The 13,979-nt window shown below is 35.3% G+C and overlaps 2 protein-coding genes across 5 annotated transcripts; one reads left to right on the top strand and one right to left on the bottom strand.

Annotated features, from left to right (window-relative positions):
• Positions 1-720: 720 nt before the first annotated feature.
• Positions 721-5,987, bottom strand: LOC105347318 (SET and MYND domain-containing protein 4). Of its 4 annotated transcripts, none has more exons than XM_011456346.4 (2): positions 5,846-5,987; positions 721-3,095 (listed from the first exon to the last, which is right to left on the bottom strand). In XM_011456346.4, the coding sequence occupies exon 2, from the start codon at positions 3,066-3,068 to the stop codon at positions 1,032-1,034; it is 2,037 nt and encodes a 678-aa protein (XP_011454648.3). In that variant the 5' UTR covers positions 3,069-3,095; positions 5,846-5,987; the 3' UTR covers positions 721-1,031. The 4 variants fall into 4 exon arrangements, with proteins under 4 accessions (XP_011454648.3, XP_034303534.2, XP_034303552.2 ...); XM_034447643.2 differs by lacking the exon at positions 5,846-5,987 and adding an exon at positions 5,164-5,320; XM_034447661.2 differs by lacking the exon at positions 5,846-5,987 and adding an exon at positions 4,463-4,606.
• Positions 5,988-6,083: 96 nt separating this feature from the next.
• LOC105347317 (hsp70-binding protein 1) lies at positions 6,084-12,973 on the top strand. The gene is made up of 6 exons (XM_011456344.4): positions 6,084-6,306; positions 8,135-8,300; positions 8,522-8,743; positions 9,436-9,591; positions 10,597-10,805; positions 11,063-12,973. Exons 1-6 carry the CDS (start codon positions 6,160-6,162, stop codon positions 11,129-11,131), a joined length of 969 nt encoding a protein of 322 aa, XP_011454646.3. The 5' UTR covers positions 6,084-6,159; the 3' UTR covers positions 11,132-12,973.
• The last annotated feature ends 1,006 nt before the right edge of the window (positions 12,974-13,979 follow it).

Below are 13,979 nucleotides of genomic sequence, written 5' to 3'. Positions count from 1 at the left end.
CTCTTAACATAGTAAGTAGGCCAGCAATCCTGGTCTCTTAGGTTGGAATAGGTACCGTGTTAAAAAAGGTTAGGTATCTCTATTAAACACACCAGGTAGTACATTTGAACAACTAATTGCATACCAGTCTAGGTACACATTAATAAATGTTTTTATTTTGATCAATAAAAGGAACATTTAGTTGACATCTAGCACATCTAATATTTACTTTGCAAGATAAGTCCACAAAAGCTTTTGTTGAAAAAATAAGCTTGTGTCACGAAATATAAAATACATTTAAAATAGGCTTTAAATCTCCATGTATTTTGATGTTGAATTGATGAGATTGCTTCTTTTCACTGCTGTTAAAGCAAACCACACTTCTGTGGCTGTTACACTGTTGTTATATCTGAATTTATTCAGGCTGTTTTTAATCTCTTAATATAAAGTTAAACATTTTGAGCAGAGGCTTTGTAACATTGCTGCCAGTGCTTGAAAAATACCCCTTCACCGCTTCAAGATCTATTGTCATTTTATCAGCACATCCATACAAAATCTAATGGAACATCTATTGTTGTGTGTGAATATTTTCTGAAAATAATGGCCTGAATCACCATAAGAAACACAAAAATGCTCATGTCCTCAATTACTTGCCATTGGATGCAAAATAAAAAAAAAAAAACATGTTTGAAATCTTAATTAAACAGGATACAAGATTAAGCCTGATAATAAAAGGATGAGTTAAAATCAATGTGCTTTATTAAGAAAAATAACATTCCAGTAATAATTTTTCGTGATTCTACACGCTGTTTTGCACAACTGATAATGTCCATGCAATGCCCTTTTATTGGTAAAAACATTTTAATAAATTGTTGGTAACTTTATCTCAAAGTCACAGAGAATCTAATTAGATTAGTCCAGCAGTGCAAAACATGACCCGGCGATAAACACAGGGAGAAAATCAATGCATAGATCTTGAGCATCCAGCCAGAATATCACGAAAATGTTCCATCATTAATTCTATCATAAAATTTTGTCACACAAATGTTCACTCATGGAAGGATATAAGAATTGGCTTGCGTGGCAAAGCACTGTTTGATTGCCTCTTGACAGTTATTAATGTCTCTCCATGGCAAAGAAATGTGAACTGTCAGGAATTCCAGGTGCTTTAATAACACCTCTAATGCTGCCTGCATGTCAACTCCGGCAAGCACCTGCTCTAATGCTACATGGTACCCATTTGTAGATTCCTGTAGCTTCATCACAGTTTGATTCAAGTCTTTCTTCTCATGACAACTTGAACATTCTGCTTCTGCCAGATCTTTGTCTTGAGAAATGAAAATAGGTCCAGAGCAGTCTTTACATTTGAACACCGGGACATCATCAGGAATATCAAAATAAAGAGGAAGTTCTAACTGACAAGCATCACAGTTGCAATCGAAGAAGTACTGTGGCCGTAATTTTGCCCGACGTTCCTCTCTTATGGTCAATGGGTATAGAGCTCCATAATTGTCAAGAATTTCTTCTCCTTTCTTAATGGGCTTTATAGCTCTGACAACACAAATATTGCCATAGTTGTGTCTTACCACTGAAGGGTCACAAGAATGGTTGATGAGGCTGAGAAGTGCGTAAGCTCCAGATCCTATCTCTATGCTGTTTGTTACAGTAGGATCCCCTGGCTTCCAGAGGATTTCAGAAATTTCATGGGCATTACAGGGCAACATTTGTATTTGTCTTAAAATGTGGCTTCCTATGTAACATTTTGCATCCATTTCTTGTCCCTTTTGACAATCTTTGAAAAAAGTAGTTAACTCTAAGCACCCCAATAAATACACAGTTTGGACTGCCTTGTTAAACAGATCCTCAGGTGTTCTTTTGTCTCCATGATTCACTAAGGTGTATAGAGCATGATAATTCTCCGAATCATAACAGCCATCCCCATTATATCCAATACTCTCTGACACGTCATCTTTGCAAAAATTGCTTTGTTCCTTGAAGAGAAAGGAAAATCCTGCTTTCAAAACCATACGAAATGCTAGATGCCCTAGTTTTGATTTCATATTTTGGACATGTCTGATGATTTTACATTCTATTCTGTGATATTCTGTCCAGGCCTCTTCCTGACACTGCAGGGAACAGAAGGCAACATCACTGCACTGCTGACAGGGCACAGGGGCATTGATTCTTTTACTGCAGTGACTGCAATACTCTTGTTCTCTTTCTGGGAGATTGACTGAGGCATACGGTTTCTCCACTGCTACAATATCTCCCACTTTGATATCAGTGGATGCCATTAGTCCACGTCCCATTTCCGTGCTCTCCCTTAAACTGACTGTACTACTGGCCGACAGGAATACAGAATTTTGGGAACTTTTGTCAATTTGAGGCAGATCTGAGTGAAAATGGTTTACGACCTGCCTCTGCTCCTCATCCATATGATTTTCCAAGTCCAAATTACGGCCTTCAATTTTCACTTCTTCTATAAGACGTTGCATATCTTTACATAGATTTTGCCTTTTCTTTTCATCTAGAGTTGAAAACTCCAGGGACTTTAAAGCTGATTGGAACGACTGTTCTGCTTTAATAAAGTCCTGCAGCTGTCTATGACACTTTCCCTGTCGATCATGTAACTTGTAATGGTTTTCCGTGGGATATCCAAATCGGAAAGCCAGTTCTGCATTCCACAAACAAGCAGCATAGTCCTTCAGATGAAACATGGCAGCTGATCTGTTAGCATAAGCATTGGCTAACTCCAGGTCTTTGGTCTCAGTCTTGGTTTCCATTTTGTCAAAACAATTCATATTCGTCACTGGAGCTTTTAAAACACTAGCTGTATAAAGCTTAAGGGATTTGGAATAATTCTTCTTTATGAAGTACTGGTTTCCTTCAGTTCTTAGATGAAAAGATTCTTCTGAATTTTTGCCATTATCATAATCCTCAAGATGAATGTGTTTTTGGACCACAGGCAAGGATAACACAAATTTTACTCTCTCTTCATTTGTTTTCATTTTGGAAAATTCCTCCATAGTTTTTACAAATTCATGTTTCTTTTGAAATTCCTCACGAATAGCTTTCTGAATGGCCTCCATGTCTGCTGTCAGAAACTCCAAATCTATCTGCAATGTAAAATAGTACAAGCTGAAGCATATATTCTTAAGCTCTGTTTAGTGCAAATTTAAAACCTTGATAGTAAAATGGAAAATTCATGATTTATAATTGGTTATAATGCAAGGATAGAAAGATATGTGGTAAGTCTGGGCATCAATGTCTGCAGGATACCTTGCAAATTATGAAAAATAAAATAGGGAGAGAAAAATGTAAGCAAAACTGCTAATATGTTTCTGCCAAAAAAAATGTCGGTGCAAAAAGTTGCTTAAGCATACTATGGAATCATTAGATTTCATGGTGGCTCAATTTTCGTGGAATTCGTGGGTACCTCTCATCCACGGAATAACATCCTCCACGAATTAATAAATTAGGGTAATAAAGTCATATTTCCTTTAAAAATTGTAGATATATAAGAATACGCGAAATTAAGTCCTCACGAACCTGTAAAATTTAAGCCATCCACGAAAATTAGCCCCCATGAAATTAAACAATTTTACAGTATACCATGAATACAATATCACAAACTGATAAAGAAAACCCACCCAATCTTGTAATAAGTTAATTAAATCATTCTTTGTGCCATGCAAAAGTATATATAGTGTCTGGTTCCCATGCATGGTGCCAAGTGAATGAGAGTAATTTAGATGGGACACCAGTAAATCACAGGTTAGTCCCCATCAAAAGCTGATACCAATTTGCTGCTGGATGGACTGAAAGATAAAGTATGTGCCTTGTCTGTAAGCAAGCAACACAATGAACACACCATATCATTGACAAGCGACCTGAGCAGCTAGGGCTTGAACCAGCAACTAGGCAAGTTTATAATCAGTCCAAAACTAGCAGGCATTTTTGTGCGCCATTTAAAATTTTTACAATGGGTGGCACTGTAGCCCCCAGGTCGTCCATCCAATTTTTTTTTCAGGCCTGCAGCTATACCTTTGGGCTAATGTTTCTGCTTAAACACCTATGACCATTGAGAAATATGCACCAAAAAAAAAAAAATTCAATAAAGATTGTCCAAAACACCAGTTCAAATGCGGACAAAAGATAAATCAGTTCCTAGAGCGCAAGACTATGAATAAGGAGGCCAGGTTCAAATGGCTTGGGGTAAAATGCTGACATTTTTATGGACCCTCCACTTTGGAGGGTCCAGAGTGGAGAGGGTGGAGCTTTGTGTGTCAATCTTAACTAAGAGTCTGTTTGATCTGTCATTCCAATTTCCAATTTAAAAAAAGAGGTGACTGGGTAGTTCCTAACATTTACCGGGTAATTATTTTAGCAACTTCAAATGAACTTTATCAGGAAACAAATTACTTTAAGTTTGTGTAACAATTATTCTAAGTCCAGTGAGACTGGGAACAGGAAGTTAACTCACCTCAATGTTGAGAGATTATCCAAATTCCAAGTCACCAAGAGTTTCAACTTCGTTGCAAAATACTTATTACCATCTGAATGCAGATTGTTGCATGTTGGAGACAATGTCCATTGTTTGAAATGTCTCGCCATGTCATAATGCATTCAGAAATTTCAGCACAATTATCTTCAGGACATAGGGACAATTTAAGGAAATGAAATATTACAATAAATTAATTATTTTTACTTGACTTTCATTTTGTAGAATAAAATTCATAAGCTGTTATAAATATCAAACATTTTGTACATTTCAGCAATAATGAAGCTGTAATATTTTTTACAAAGTATATCTTGTGTCATCTTCGCTAGCCAAGCGTTTTCAGTCAACTCTGCTCCCCACAGAGAAGAGGTGCAGATCAGAAACCCTTGACTTGGGAAGATGATCTTGTGTAGAACTGATGAACACCCTTCGTCATTGTCAATTAAGGGGCGGGGAGTTTTAAGTGCTTGTGTTTTAAAGTCATATAAATAAAACAATGTTGTGCCCCGTTCTGTTTCTGATAAAATAATTGAAATGACATATCAAATGGACTCTTAATTAAGATTGACACACCAAACTCCACCCCCTCCACTCTGGACCCTCCAAAGTGGCGGGTCCATCGTCAGCATTTTACCCCAAGCCGGTTCAAATTCATTTGATTTAATAAAGGCGGTAAATATGACCTGTATTTTAACAACCTCCTTGAAATAATCAAAAGTATGTGAAATATGGTCTGCAATCATTCTCTTCAGCAATACATGGGGCAAGTCTGTATCATATATAGAGACAAATGTCTGTGCGGATGGGATTACTCTACAACCTAGCTGCAGGACTGTAGCTCTCGGTCTGAAAAAATTCGGATGGTCGACCTGGGAGCTACAGTGCCTCCCATAGTAAAAAAACTGCAATTTACTGCACACAAACAAATGCGCCAGGTTTGGACTGATTAATCTCATTTACGATCACATTCTGTACAAATATTTAATCCCAAAAAATTCCTTGGACATTTTACCAAAGATATTGTCACTTCACTTGCCTCTGATATTCTTTTAAACAACATCCCCAGCCCTGTAAATTAAAGTGGTGCAAGTTTGTGCGCCGTGAATTGCAGTTTTTTTTTACTATGGGAGGCACTGTAGCTCCCATGTCGTCCATCCGAATTTTTTCAGACCGGGAGCTACAGTCAGGCAGCTATCTACAACCCTGGCCTATGCATGCTATATATGGTCAGATGGTTCGATGGTTTGCCTCATGTAATTCAAAAAATTATCATGCATAACCGTTATAGATAAGGTATATTGGAATTTATCATAATGACAAGCGAAGGTGGGGTTTGCCCGTGTCCCTCCAAATAAATATACTTACGATATCAATTAGGTGTAGTTCTTTTTAGGTTTTTATAACTGCATCTCAGTTCTCTGTAAAGTGAATCTACTTTTACCCATACCACATGATTTTTGGTTGTCGTATTAAAATGATTTCGGGGAAATATTTGTTTATAACTTTTCATAAAAATTACACAATGTAACATATTTATGTTTATGATATTTGTTATCATTACAACAACTTTAGCAATTAAATGTACCGGGAACGTAAACAAATTACGACAACTAAAAGTTGGAGTGTGCATGGAATATTCTCGGGTGTTCTGAACCTTGTTTACTGCAAAAATACAGAAGATGGAGAATAACGGTGGCGATAGAGGTCCCCCTGATGATAGGAACAAACAACCGAAAAGCGTCGGAAAGTTGCTGCACATGTGTCTTGAAACACAGAGTGGTAGTCCTCAGGATGAGAATCATGTCGTGCAACCCATGCCTGAAGAGGTAAACATGCTTGTTTACAACTCGTATCTATATGATGTCGTGAAATTGTGAGTCTTTCTGTAATCTATCAAGACTTCATTTTTTAATGATTTTGCTTTTCGTTATTCTGAAATAGACAGGTTTCATTTATTTTTGTTGTACAATGATTCTTAAACAGGTTGGGACCCTTATCCCAAATGGGATTTAATAACCCAAATGGGATATAAATCTAAAGTGCAAAAAATAAAAAAAAGATATTATATGTATTTCATCTATTCTAATGCGGATTTATATCAAAAATTTCAAAATCAAAAATTTTTATTTTTTGCACATTAAAATATCCCATTTGGGTTATTATATCCCAAACGGGCTATTATATCCCATTTGGAAGATTGGTCCCAACCTGTTAAATTGACTGAGCCTCTAAACTCTATCCCAAGATATCCTGGATTTACATTCATTCCAATGTATGAGAAATTTCCAAGATTTCTTAATCAAAACGCCCCTGTTAGGTTATCAGGTTTCAATACAATGCTAAAAAATGTGGTCTACGGGGATTTTGTATTGCAGCAAACCCGGATGATAACGTTGTAAAATTACGCGATGTATTCCGAGTGTATTCAGGATGGAGAAAAGATGTAAACATTCCCCATTATAAATCTCCTTAAGGAATCTTTTTTCGTTCCTGTGAATTTTTCAGAGTGAAAGATGATAATGTCATGTGTCAATGAAATTATCTTGGAAATTATCCATTTCAGCTATTTCAAATGCACTACTTTCACAGGTATGTGTATTTTTATAAAAAATCCTCCAAATTGCTGCATAAATATATTGGGACAGACTATAGTCCCTCACCCTAATCTCAGCAAGATTCACTGGTGTAAAGGCGACTCATCATTATTGTAGTTAATCTGAGAATTTTGTGCCTTTTTGGGTCATTGCCATGTTTGATGAACAGTTGCATAATACCTGGAGTGGAGATTCGTTGAGACTAAAAATTTTGACTCACGTCTCATCATGCTAATCTCAGCAAGATTCATCGAGACTGAAAAATTTTCACAGACTTCTCTTCTTTTGAAGAAAATTATTAGAAAAGACATTAGTCAAAATTTTTCAGTCACGAGAAATCTCGCTAACTAAGGTAGATTATAAACACCCCTCCCATCTTACCAATTTTAATGAACGATCAAGATAATTGATGCCTTCATACCATCACTTTAATTTATTCCTTCCCAAATCGTGGATAATGATTTATCTGACTGAACTGAATTTAGAGATTGCACTATATCCACCACTGTCTACCAGCGTGATTGATCTTTCTCAACCAGTGAACCCAGAACAGCTGTGCCTTGGACAGTAGATAGAACATTCTATCTACAAATTGAAATGGTTCAAAGACATCTTACATTTATAACAGTGTACTGTATATTTATGTTCCTGATATTGTCTTACGGACCTGCATGGTTATAAAAAATAGAATTAGTTTTGTGTGTGGAATATATGGAAACTACTGGTATTCAAAAAGAAGGCATACACAAGCTGTAACAGGTTTGTTTCAATAAAGTGAGTACCGTAGTTATTATTTAATTCATATTATTTATTCTATAAAGTTATTCCAAAGCAGATCAGCAACTGCTCCATTAGACCTACCGATACATGGGAGGTATTCTATGGTGAGGCTTGATCCAAGACACACAAATTATTCTAATTAGAGAATTCCCAATCCCCATCTCCATACCCCACATAAACCTTGCCTGAGAGTCGGCTCAGCTTATGCTTTTATGCCTAAGTCACCATCATCATAAAAAAAACTTCTGTTGCAATAATTGCAAAAAATATTTTTGTTTAGCGTCGACAATGGTTGGACAATGCCCTGAGAGATTTAACAGTAAGCCCAGTGGAGAGGATGAAGGTGGGCTTACGTATTCTTACTACAGCAGAAAGTACAGAGCAACAGATGATTGATGCTTTAGATGAAATCATTGAGTGGTGTGAAAACCTTGATTTTGCTGCAGGTAAGAATATGTATTAAACAAATATTCAGACTTTGAGAAATACATAAGAATTGATTAATTCTTAAACCTCAACATTTGAAATAGTAGAGAGCTGGTACATGTAAATGTCTCAGTTTTACTGTCATAAACCCTTCAAATTTTTTCTTAATACACACTATCATCCATAAACTCGTATGTTGCATAGAAATAACATTCATTCTTATGTGGTGTGTCTGTTTCAGATTTTTACAAGATTGGAGGATATCCAGTGCTTAGCAAATTACTGCCCCACAAATCAGCTGAGATCAGATGGAAAACACTGGAGTTGATTGCAGTCTTGGTTCAGAACCACACTTATTGTCAGGAGATGGCTCTCAAAGAAAACTTGTTACCAAAAATGTTGACAATACTGGATACAGATGACGATTCAACTGTTAAAATAAAAGCTTTGTATGCTGTGTCATGTAAGTATAAAAAAATACTACAATATTCTGTCACCTAGACTTGATTTTAGATTAGAATTTAATTTTTGATTTTTTTGTTTAAAATTGTTTATATGTGTATTTTGAATAATTTAAATGTTAAAAGTCCAGTTACAAGTGAGACACGGAGGTTAAAAGTCATTGTCGTGTAAGCAAAGCTGAAGTCTTACGTTTGTTTGCAAATAATGCAAAGTACAAAAATTTTCATCTCTTTGACAAAAGGACTTGTGCCAAACAAGATAAACTGATTCAATGTGGTCATAAATAATATTATCAACAAAAAAAAGCAATTCATACTAATACCACATTTATGTCAACAACAAAAAGACTCAAGCTTTGCCTTATTTACAAACGGTAATAAAGAATTTTGAACTCTGTGTCTTGTTGTAACTCAATATTTGACTTCAAAATTAAAAAATCATTAAAAATGCATAAAAACCATTCTAGAAGGTAAAAATTTGAAACTTTTGAGCTCAAATCATGTCTGAGTCCCTTTAAACTAGTGTACAGCATATATCAAGCAACCTCTAAACATTAAGCCAAATTGTATGCAATATATGACAAGCAGTAAAACTATAATACTGGTAGTTGATGAGTTAATAATATAAAGTTATCTTGTATTTGGATATCATTGATTTGTAAATGCATATTAAGACACCACACATCTCTTTCAGGTCTCACAAGAGATAATCCTGAAGCACAGAAAGTGTTTATAGAAAAGGATGGCTTTTCTGTATTGATGCGAGCCATGCAAACAGATGTTGAGAAGTTAAAGATTAAGGCTGCATTCATGTTGTCTGCACTTTGTGTGGATAGACCAGACATCAAAGGTAGGGACTAAGTAATACTTAGAATACTAGTACTCTATGTGGATAGACCAGACATCAAAGGTAGGGCCTAAGTAATACTTAGTATACTAGTACTCTAAGTGGATAGACCAGACATCAAAAGTAGGGACTAAGAAATACTTAGTATACTAACACTCTGTGTGGATAGACCAGATATCAAAGGTAAAGACTAAGTAATACTTAGTATACTAGTACTCTATGTGGATAGACCAGACATCAAAGGTAGAGACTAAGTAATAGTTAGTATACTAACACTCTGTGTGGATAGACCAGACATCAAAGGTAAAGACTAAGTAATAGTTAGTATACTAGCACTCTGTGAATAGACCAGACATCAAAGGTAGGGACTAATTAATAGTTAGTATACTAGTACTCTGTGTGGATAGACCAGACATCAAAGGTAGAGACTAAGTAATAGTTAGTATACTAGCACTCTGTGTGGATAGACCAGACATCAAAGGTAGAGACTAAGTAATAGTTAGTATACTAGCACTCTGTGTGGATAGACCAGACATCAAAGGTAGAGACTAAGTAATAGTTAGTATACTAGCACTCTGTGTGGATAGACCAGACATCAAAGGTAGAGACTAAGTAATAGTTAATATACTAGCACTCTGTGTGGATAGACCAGACATCAAAGGCAGAGACTAAGTAATACTTAGTATACTAGTACTCTATGTGGATAGACCAGACATCAAAGGCAGAGACTAAGTAATACTTAGTATACTAGTACTCTATGTGGATAGACCAGACATCAAAGGTAGAGACTAATAGTTACTATACTAGTACTGGATGTGGATAGGCCAGACACATAAGGTTTGGGCTGATTAATGATTAGTAAACTACATGTAGTACTATGTGGATTGGCCAGACATCAAATGTAGGGATTAGTACCTAGAGAACAAGTATTGAACTGATGGTATCCTTGCACTCTGTGGCATTTAGCAGAAGTAATTTGAGATATAAACTATAGACTTGGTTTTGTAGATGTGATGTGTGACACTGGCATGATTGAGCAGTTAGTGGGAGTCCTAAACGAAGAACACAACTCCTTCCATGAGCACACTTTGGCTGCTCTTCTCTCCATTGTCACAAATCACCAGAAGGCTGTAGAGGAGTGTCAAAGACCAGAACTGGAACTGGACAAAAAATTGCAGGAGAGGATCCGAAGTCTTAATGGCAAAGATGAATTCCGTGTAAGTCTGCTCTGGGTTTTATTGCCATTTGTTCGTAGCTGAATGTAGGATAGTTTAATTTTTCTGTTATATATATAGTGTTATAAATGTTATTAATATCTTGATGTGGGTTTGTTTTTTCTCAAAAAACATTGTATAATGTACTTTAAAAAATGGGAGATCCCTTATTCTTATTTACGCTTACAATGCACTATGTGTACAAGTACAAAAATTCTGAGCTTGAATGCTCTCATTTGTTGTCTGTTTTACCTTTGTAGGAGGAAAGTCAATATGCCAAAGAATTGCTAAAGATAATAACAAAGGATGACATTGAGGTTCAGCGGTAAAAAGCAGCAAGAGGCTTGTCCAGATGGATGGCTGATCCATTTAAAAACAAAGCAGTCACTACTTGCAATAATGTAGCTCTCCTCGTTTTGCCTATCCACCCCACCCCCAAACCCTAACACCCCCCCCCCCCCCCCCCCCCCCTCAACCTCACACACAAAATTTGGAAAAAATGGGGAGGGCTGCATTCATGCAGCCATGCACGCATGTGCTTGTGCGATTTCCAGTGTGATTCAAATGTGGATTTCGATCGCTGACTTGATTGAATTTATGTAACAAATGAATATTGTACAATACTGTGTTTTCATATTTAAATTGCTGTAAAACAGTTTATCTCAGGGAAGTTTTCTAAATTTGAATTGATGTGTCTTTTAAGTAACTATTCAGAAGTGTCTTGACAAATTTCAAGTATTTTGTTGTCAGTATTTTAATTTAACTGCATACATGTTATGACTAGATTAATGCACTTATGAATATACAGGAAATTTTGAATTATACGCGGATCTAGAGGGGTAAGGGGGGGTCGGATCCCCACTTAAAATTCAAATTTCTTTAAATTAACATTATAGAATTATCCAAAATGTGTCTGCCTCAGACCCCCTCTTTAAAAAACTAAAAAATAACCGTTATAAACCCCCCTACCCCAGAAAATTTTTCTAGATCCACGCATATGAATTACCACTATTTTTTAGTTCTCTTGAATAGTGTAGTGTGAGGAAAAAATTAAAGACAATTACTGAAGAAAATCAGGGCTAAAACTGTTGTATTAAATATTCATAGAATGATTAGACAATTCAATACTGTTCATATATTTGCAGTATTATAAATAAATTGCCAAATTTTAATCATTACATTATGAATTTCTTGTCTTGCAGGTTCTATTATTTAATTTTAAAATTATTGTTAATGAGATTTGTGTAAATAAAAATACTGCTTTATTGATGAAAAAGAATATGAATTTGCTAATCCAGTCTTGCATGACGAAATGTTTCAGTAATTTATTGTGAGAGAATGTTTAGTGTTGTATCAGTGCAATTTAAGCTTTCTGTGGTGGTATTTTTGTAAATGAATGTTCAAGATGCATGTATATACACATTTAAGACCTGTTACCTTTTTTACTTCAGGCCAAAATAAGTAAACTGTGTTTCCAGTTCCCCTACCAACTCTAAATTTTACGGTATATGATATTGGCATTGACATCTCTTTCTGGGAAAAAATAATTTTTGGACGTTTCATGGTCTCTTCAAATGTTGAAAGTAACATAGAAAACAAATCTGTATTCAGTATCTTTGTAACATTCTCGATGGACCAGGTTTGATAAAAAATTGTTAAAACATGAAATGTTTTCCCTACCTAATGCCAATTTTCATATTCAGTTAAGAATAAGAAAAGCACTGTTTTTTGGACATGGAGACCTTTTTTAAAATGTGAATACAATTATATTACGTATTCTAAATTTTATCTATGGTAAATCTTCTTGTATGCATGAAGTATTTGTAGTCAAATCAAAATTACATGCATACAGATATACCGGTATATGTATAGTGCATGTACCAATATTTTTAATCGTACATTTGATCTTTTTTCAGATTCTCTTTTTCCAATACTGATGGTATAAGTGAATAGAAAAAAATCTATATTCAATTATTTGTTTTTATTACTTGCAGAGAATAGCATCACTTTTATTTTTATGGGTTGTTCTATATTGAAAAGCACGCCTAATGAAATTGATATCCAATTCTGGACAGACTTCATGATTTGTTGATTACTATGATTATATGCATTTAATACTTTTACAGCTGTTAGTACTTTTGTTGAAATACAGAGCTACTTGTGTACTTCTACATATCTTTGTTGTTTTTATTCCAAATATGTATTCATTATACATGTATTACCTGCACATGTATTGCCCAATCATTTTATAATTCCCAATAAAGAGTTTCTGGAATGTATATAGGAGCACATGGCACATTAGTCGTAGGTATTCTGCAAATAACTCAAAGGCTAATTATTACCATATGTTATGTCATTACACAAGACACTTTATCTGCATTGGCGAATTCAAGCCAGCCGCAATGGGTTGGTGTACACTGGGGCTTAACCTGTAATGAACTGGTGTCCCAAGAAGGTCAAGTCAAAAGTCATCCACTAAGCATCTTATAAACCAAGATATAAGCACTGGCCTTATGGCTCAGAGAAGGATTTAACATTTTAGCAAGGGCATCTATTTGTACAACCAAACACAACTACCTCGTATTAAAGGGGCATGGTCACGATTTTGGTCAAAAATAATATTTTCGATTTTAATGTTGAAAATGCTTAAGTAAGGCATTTTTAATAGGCAACCAAAATTTGAGTGTCATCTGATGAGTCGTAAGCGAGTAACAGAGCTTACAATTCTTCGATTTGTAAACAAAGTGTTTGTTTACATTTTGAATGTTAAATTAAAAATTCCAGTTTTAGACCTAAAATTAACATGTTAATCGTAAGAAACTGTTTATTTATGCTTAAAGTGAATAATAAGATAGACAAACCAGCTTTAAAAAGATTTTTAATGGTATATTGAACCTATGTAAACAAAAACAGGGCACGAGCCTTGTTTTCATGCCGAAGAATTATAAGCCCTGTATATTGCTTAAAACTCAACGACTGGCACCCAAATTTCATTTGATCATTAGAAATGCATTCTTAAAGCATTGCAAATAATAAAAACAGAAAAATAAAATTTGACCAAAATCATGACCATGCCCCTTTAACACTAAGGTTGCTCATTTCTTGTGTGTTGTATCCTTAACCCAAGGTCATTTGACTTGGGTCAACTGAGGTCGCATGAAAACGGAATAAAGTTTG

Source organism: Magallana gigas, chromosome 5, assembly GCF_963853765.1.
Source record: "Magallana gigas chromosome 5, xbMagGiga1.1, whole genome shotgun sequence".
Lineage (NCBI taxonomy): Eukaryota > Metazoa > Mollusca > Bivalvia > Ostreida > Ostreidae > Magallana > Magallana gigas.
This window is presented reverse-complemented; position numbering and strand designations above follow the sequence as displayed.

Excerpts from the sequence above, each read along its gene's own strand:
- LOC105347318 (XM_034447647.2), bottom strand. The coding sequence starts at position 3,704 with ATGCATGGGAACCAGACACTATATATACTTTTGCATGGCACAAAGAAT. Across the intron at positions 3,096-3,629 it reads TTAACTTATTACAAGATTGG|ATAGATTTGGAGTTTCTGAC; the intron begins GTGGGTTTTCTT and ends TTTACATTGCAG.
- LOC105347317 (XM_011456344.4), top strand. The coding sequence starts at position 6,160 with ATGGAGAATAACGGTGGCGATAGAGGTCCCCCTGATGATAGGAACAAA. Across the intron at positions 6,307-8,134 it reads TGCAACCCATGCCTGAAGAG|CGTCGACAATGGTTGGACAA; the intron begins GTAAACATGCTT and ends ATTTTTGTTTAG. Across the intron at positions 9,592-10,596 it reads GGATAGACCAGACATCAAAG|ATGTGATGTGTGACACTGGC; the intron begins GTAGGGACTAAG and ends TTGGTTTTGTAG.